Source organism: Cryptomeria japonica, chromosome 3 (assembly GCF_030272615.1).
Source record: "Cryptomeria japonica chromosome 3, Sugi_1.0, whole genome shotgun sequence".
Lineage (NCBI taxonomy): Eukaryota > Viridiplantae > Streptophyta > Pinopsida > Cupressales > Cupressaceae > Cryptomeria > Cryptomeria japonica.
The window spans coordinates 200,012,244-200,019,507 of NC_081407.1; the positions used below are offsets into that span (position 1 = coordinate 200,012,244).

Genomic DNA, 7,264 nt, shown 5'->3' on the forward strand with positions numbered 1-7,264 from the left:
ATATTTTATTTTAATTTGAGCATTTCAAACTCCTTATAATTGATTTTTGACACACTTTATATATTTTAATTTCAACTTTATTTAATAATCAAGTCTTGCCTTCTTGCCTAGCAATCATATCAATTTTCCATATGAATATTATTGTCTATCTTATATTCTAGATACACATTTGGTCATATTTATTAACTAATTAAATTAAAGGTATAATATGATGTTGAACTTCAATTAAGTAAAAAGTAGGATCAAATGTACATCAATAGTGCCAGATAGACATTTCTAGAATAAATTTACACATTAAATTATGTTAAATTTTTTACCTATATTGAAAGTTTTTAAGATATTTTGATGTGAAATAACTTTATTATTCACTTCACATTCTTAAGTTGATATTCTATTACTCAAGACTATTTATAAAAGTTGTATATTATTACAAGTTGGGAATATTATAGTTGATTGATCCCTTGATTAACCCCAACACATAAAAAACTTTTGGTTAGGCATTCCATAGCATACATATATAAAAATTTAAATTAATCAAGATGACAAATGAATGAAAAAGATGAAATAATTTAGAATTGTTCATAAAAAATGCTTTGAATAATGTAAAATTTTGCAAGTTTTAAATGTATGAGCTAGTCCCTAAATTTTAAAATTTAGCATATGTTGTTTAATTTGATTTCAACTCCAAATCTCCAATCTACATATTTATCCTACATTGAATATTTCATTGTTGAAGTCTCTAAGTTAAAATTTTAGTAAATAGAATTTGTGAGATACATACTGGTTATGAGAAATAATATTTTTATTTAGTCAAATTTAGAACATGTTTAATTATTGAAGGATTGAATGTTGTACACTTGTATATTTTGTATTATCTTGTATGTCATTTTTGGATTTGATTGTGTTGGAAATTTTTACCATCAACATTTCGAATCACACTCTTTCATCATCAAGATGCAAGAGAGTTCAAGGAGTACAATACGATTCTAAAAAGTAATAATTAAGAACAACCAACAAGAAAAATATTATTACTTTTTAGAATGGTATTGTCTATAGTTTTTACATTTCTTATTATTATTTGTCCTTAGTTTCCTTGTTACTTGCGCTCATCTCCCTTTTTTATATTGGTGCCTTGGTCTGCAATGCATTTTTCAACTCCTTGAACTCTCTTGCATCTTATGATAAATCACGGAGTGTGATTCAAAAAATTGATGGTAAAAACATCCAACGCAATCAAATCCAGAGAAATGACTTACAAGATTCGAATGGATTGTGGAAATCTTATAGGTTTGATATTTTGTCTTAAATAAAAAAGTATGTATTGATGTTGTCATCTTTGTTTATGTTTGAACAAATCACTTGTAAAATTGTAAAACTTTAATATAATATTCTACTATTGTTTTGTTATATTTATTGAAGTAAATTATATTTGTATTGAATTGCATTGGATTTTGCTTCATATGAAATATACAATGAACCAATAATACTAATTCAATTGATATTGTTTAATGAATCATTAAACAGATTTAAAAGAAATAATTGCATAACATTTAATATGGAAACAATAACATGAACACATTTTAATAGAAAGTAATATTAATGTTAAACAACTAAACCTTCTCCCTAGAATACAACCTATATCTTGATTCGCAGTACATATCTTTATTAATCTTTATTGACCTACTAGTCTCCAATCTGAGGTGGTGAACATCAAGAGCTCCGTTCAAGATAAATTCAGTGAAGTTGTTTTAGCTGCTGCTTCTTTCATCACTTGCAGGGCGTCTGCACAATCCTCACAAAGCTGTTGTGGGTCTGCAATTACGTCTTCCGGTACTAATGCAACCAACTTCCCTTTTCCAGCATAGCTTATGAAATGCATCACAATAGACTGCATAAAGATGGGAACAATCACTTTAAAATGTTGTATATAACTCCTGAACATCATTGGGAATAAACAATTTGTAACAGAGAATGAGAATACCGACACGATAGTTAAGGTGAGCCGTGGGAATAATATGAGTAATGGGGTTATCACCGTATTGGATTTGTTCAACGGGCCCCATCACATTGGATATGCCCAATGTAGTGCTCTCGGCCAGTTTAGTGGAAATGTACGCCACCAACTGCAATGTCATAAAAATATTTTTAGTTTTCCAATCAGAAACTAGAAATCGATTTTAGTTTTTAATTTCTTCTCCTCCTCAAAATTATTGGCATGTCATAAAGCCATAAGAAGTATATAACAAAAAAAAACCTTTCAGATAGAAGAAAGTGTTGATTTGAACGTAAGCATTATCACCTTAGTTGGCATGTATTTGGTTATGGCGTATATCATTGAGGCCTCGAAAGATAACTTCTTCATCCTGGACATCATTGTTGTAGCACGGCAGTATTGAAGGGGATCTCCATACTGGAAGGTCGGAAGAGGAATCATCCAAAAACCTAGTTTATTACCCCACATAGATTTTGATGGGTTTTTCATGTTCCTATCCAGATCCTGCACATGTTTAATTTTTCTATCAAATGAAAGTTTTCTACATTAAGCAAAGAGGATCATCTTAAAAAGAAAAAACCCTAAAAGAAGCTTGGCGTTGGATCCATTACTTTGAGCACGGGATACCCCCTCATATTTACTGCAACCATCGCTCGAAGACTTATGTTTAATGGAAGATGGTGCTCTGCACTTGCATTTGGATCGCTACTTCTTGACATTTTCTCTGCCACTGACACATTTTAAGCTTAAGTATTAGATAACTAGTAGATTGGGGTATCAATTTACGAATAAATATAGCTATGAAAGATGAAGAGATATTACTTAGAAATTTATTTTAATTTGCATTTTCATATTAAAAATTAATTATGAAAATTAATAATCATAATTTAAAATTCCACTTTAGATGTCTTTATTCGAATTAAACTCGAATCTCCATAATAAAAATGTTGTCCATAGATTTTAAAACAGAAAAAAATAGTTATCACACCTACCATATTGTCGCCTGCTCGTATAACGCACAAATCCGGCAGAAAGTGCTCCCATAATCACGTCGTTCAATGTCTGCCATTAAATTTTCTGTAAGACTAATGGAAAACTTCCTACTACGATAAATACCAGTACAATATGATCAGGACCACATTGAATTAGCCTATGATTCATTCTGAACAAAAAGAAATTCAATGAATTGGCCTATGATTGATTCTGAACAAGAAGTAGAGAGAAATTTTCACCCACCCCATTAACGGCCTTTTTGACCAAGTAAATATCTTCAATGTTGAGAGTAACATGAGCCAGACGCTTTGAACTAATTTTTGCTCTGCTCGCTTCTTTCAATAAATTCTGGTCGCCGTTCCATAGCAGAACGATCATATAGTCGAACACACATAGAAATGTGAGCCAAAGCCCTGCAATGACATTGTAAACAATTTGGAGAAAGCCTCTGGATCTCTGGTAAGATGGTATATGTTGTAGGATGGTGTGTGACACGTTAGGATTTGGAGCTTTGGTTGTGGAATTTATTAAGAGGGAAAGCATAGAGATACAATCTCCTAATGAATGATGGATTCTGAATACAAGGCTGGCTGCTGCATCTCCAGAAGAAACATTTAACACATGGACTTCCCACAGAGGTCTGCATGGGTCAAGTGGAGGAGCAGTCATTAGAGAGGTTGTATACTCGTTTACAAAGTCGAGATGTTTTACAGTGGAGACACTTAAGGATGGAACAATCACGTGATCCTCTATCACCACCTCTCTTGCACACCATTTCAGATTGTTGTGCTTGTCCTTCTCCTGCACTCCACGGTTCATTTCAAGTAATCATTGAACATTAACTTCAAAGCAGACAGGAACATAACCGTATCAATAATATGCAGATGTACATCTAGCTAGGTCTCATTGAATGAGATTAAATGAGTATTTCCTGGTCAAAATCCATAATGCAATCTGCACAAGGCATGTTTTAAACTTTTTTAACACACAATATATAAGCTTGCATTTATTTTATAAGTTGATAAAAGCAATTTTCTCCATCTCTATGAACATGAATGGCAAGGGAGTCTTGCGAACTATTTTGGAGAAAGGATCAAGTAGCTTTCTATTTTATTTTTATTTATTTTAAGCTTTCAAATATTATGTCAGATTTTTACAATTTTTTGGAATGTTTCTTTGTATGAGATTTGAGATGAACAGAGTAGGATCTATTATATACATAAAAGTCAAAAAATGATCATTTAGAACTGGGGCTCCATATTATAAAAGCCTCTTTCCTCTTTCCTTTCCTATCTATTTATAAAAGCCCCAATAATTGGGCGTTACAACCACAAAAAAAAATTGCACAACTGATCTATTACATATTTCTATGATAAATGCTTTAACCAATATACGTATGCAGAAATGCCCAAATAACCATGTCATATGATTACCAAAAATAATTGTACAACTCTCCTAATTAAATATTCAAATTTTAACTATTGGACATACAAGTAGATGGTAATTGATATATCTGAAATATTTTAATGAACTTTTAGTTATCATATATTTGATTTTTTTAAAGATATCAAAAGAAGATTAAATATATAGGAGATGAACAATTATTGAAAAATGAATGACTATTAGATCTTCTTATCTATAAATTTTTATATTTTCCAAAATCAAAATCAAGGCCGCTCTTCCAAATTTAATTATTAGCTTATGCCTTAGACAATGTCAAGTGAACAAGAAACACCCTCTGTACAAATTATTCATTCTATCCTAACAAAAAGTTTATTCAAAATCAAAATCAAAATCAAAGCTGCTCTTCCCAATTTAATTCTTAACTTATACCTTAGACAATGTCAAATCAACAAGAAACATCCTCAATACACATTATTCATTCTATCCTAATAGAAAAGTTTATGCCCTAGACAATGTCAAGTCAACAAGAGACACCCTCAATACTGGAAAACAGAGATCTAAGGACGTTATTCATTGTATCCTAATAGAAAAGTTTATAAAAATAAAAGAAAACTCTACGTAAAACAGGTGAAAAAAAAACAAAGATAAGGCAGAGCATCCTAACAGCAACGCTTGAAAATCTTTGGTGCTCCGCCAGGTTTTTTTGCAGTAAAACTTTCAATGACTTGACGTCGATTTCTTTCTCGAATCCCACAATGGTGAAGATGTAACCATCTAACAATGGATCCGAAATGACACATGCCGTTGGACTGAGGGGTTCTTCAAGCCTGGATATATTGACCATGTAGATTCCATCATCTTTTCTCTTCATCGCAATCTCTCTTAGTTTTATCTTAGCCTCTTCAAAAGCATCACCATCATCATGATCATGGGCATTTTGCTTAGAAACAAGCTGGCCTTCTGCCACTAAGTTAACCTTGGACGTCTTCATTCTTCTCAAAACAACCCTACAGATCTTCCTTTGTAAGCTTAAATGCTATTGCGCTGTGAAGTTAAAATGGACGAGGTAAACATGAATAGATATACAATTGAGGGCATCAGAGATGGGTAAGAATAGTTAAGTGGTGAATTATGACGCCAAAAGGGTTTTGGTGGCAGTTATTCCTACTACGATACTATATTTCCCTGGTCAAGGAGGGTAATAAAGAAGCTGGGATGACTCCAAGAACAACCAATTTGTCTGTAAAACTCTTTCATTCTTAAAGCGGTTGAGGTTTTTGGGAGTTGTGGACCTTAGCATTAAACTAGTTGAGTGTGGGAGAAGGCAGAGCTCCTTACGGACAAACAGAGGTGAAGAAATGTTTAATATATTCCTATTTTTTTTTGAAGGTTTTTGAGGATACAAAGGAAGAAAATCCTAACCACAACGCTTGACTCATTTGTCATCTTTGCATTAAAACATTATTGAAGGTTATTGAATGTTTTGACCAATACCCATACACAAATGCTCCAGTAACTCTGCATTATGATTACCAGAAAATTGCACAACTCCTCTATTTAAATATTCAAATTCTAAATATAGTGTGCACATGTAGACAACAATTGATACATGTGAAATAGTCTAGTGAACTTTCATACATTGATTTTTTCAAAAGATAAATAGTTAAAAAATTAGATATAAAAGAAAATACGATTATTGAAACATGAGTGACTACTAAATTCTTTCGGACTATAATTTTTGTTTCCTTCAGAATAAAATCCCTAACCAACACATTGTTTAAACTCTTTCAAATTTAGTTCTTACCTTATGGAGTAGACAATGTCAAGTCAGCAAGAGACGCCCTCAAAAGAACATCTAAGAGACCGAAAACATAGATCTAAAGAAGACATTCATTTCATCCTTACATAAAGGTTCATAAAAATAAAAGAATGTTTTTTTTTTTTTTTTGCTTCCAACCGCGGAACATGTGACTCTGGCAGGCTGATCTTGTATCCCCTGACCTTTTTTTTGTGAATATATACTTTAATATTTTAAATTAATAAAAGAAATCTATTCATAAAAAAAAAAACATAAAAAACAAGAGAGATAAGGAAGAGAATGCTAACAGAAACGCTTGAAAATCTTTGGTGCTCCGCCAGATTTTTTTGCAGTAAAACTTTCAATGATTCGACGTCGATTTCTTTCTCGAATCCCACAATGGTGAAGATATAACCATCTAACAATGGATCCGAAATGACGCATGCCGCTGGACTGAGAGGTTCTTCATGCTTGGATATATTGACCATTTTGCTTACATCATCTGTTTTCTTCATCACAATCTTTCCCAGTTTTATCTTGGCCTCTTCAAAACCATCACCATCATCATGATCATGGCCATTTTGCTTAGAAACAAGCTGGCCTTCTGCCATTAAGTTACTCTTGGACGTTTTCATTCTTGTCAAAACAACGCTACAGATTCTCCTTTGTAAACTTAAATGCTATTACGTTGTGAAATTAAAAATGTACGAGGTAGACGAACAGATATACTAGTGAGGGCATCAGAGATGGGTAAGAATAGTTACGTGGTAAATAATTATGCCAAAAGGGTTTTGGTGGCAGTTATTACTGCTACGATACTATATTTCCCTGGTCAAGGAGGGTAATAAAGAAGGTGGGATGACTCCAAGAACAACCAATTTGTCTGTAAAACTCTTTCATTCTTAAAGCGTTTGAGGTCTTTGGGAGTTGTGGACCTTAGCATTAAACTAGTTGAGTGTGGGAGAAGGCAGAGCTCCTTACGGACAAACAGAGGTGAAGAAATGTTTAATATATTCCTATTTTTTGAAGGTTTTTGAGGATACAAAAGAAGAAAATCCTAACCACAACGCTTGACT

At 32.6% G+C, this 7,264-nt stretch overlaps 1 protein-coding gene across 3 annotated transcripts; it reads right to left on the reverse strand.

The window, feature by feature from the left end:
• Positions 1 to 1,558: 1,558 nt before the first annotated feature.
• LOC131034251 (wax ester synthase/diacylglycerol acyltransferase 7) lies at positions 1,559 to 6,881 on the reverse strand. Of its 3 annotated transcripts, none has more exons than XM_057965679.2 (7): positions 6,497 to 6,881; positions 3,230 to 3,787; positions 2,986 to 3,055; positions 2,605 to 2,723; positions 2,300 to 2,497; positions 1,986 to 2,123; positions 1,559 to 1,888 (listed from the first exon to the last, which is right to left on the reverse strand). In XM_057965679.2, the coding sequence occupies exons 1-7, from the start codon at positions 6,821 to 6,823 to the stop codon at positions 1,724 to 1,726; spliced, it is 1,575 nt and encodes a 524-aa protein (XP_057821662.2). In that variant the 5' UTR covers positions 6,824 to 6,881; the 3' UTR covers positions 1,559 to 1,723. The 3 variants fall into 3 exon arrangements, with proteins under 3 accessions (XP_057821662.2, XP_059073860.1, XP_057821661.2); XM_059217877.1 differs by lacking the exon at positions 6,497 to 6,881 and adding an exon at positions 5,055 to 5,621 and having other exon boundaries at positions 2,036 to 2,123; XM_057965678.2 differs by lacking the exon at positions 6,497 to 6,881 and adding an exon at positions 5,055 to 5,618.
• Positions 6,882 to 7,264: the final 383 nt, after the last annotated feature.

Excerpts from the sequence above, each read along its gene's own strand:
- LOC131034251 (XM_057965679.2), bottom strand. The coding sequence starts at position 6,823 with ATGAAAACGTCCAAGAGTAACTTAATGGCAGAAGGCCAGCTTGTTTCT. Across the intron at positions 3,788-6,496 it reads AAAGATTTTCAAGCGTTTCT|GAGAAGGACAAGCACAACAA; the intron begins GTTAGCATTCTC and ends CGTGGAGTGCAG. Across the intron at positions 3,056-3,229 it reads TCAAAAAGGCCGTTAATGGG|ACATTGAACGACGTGATTAT; the intron begins GTGGGTGAAAAT and ends ATTTAATGGCAG.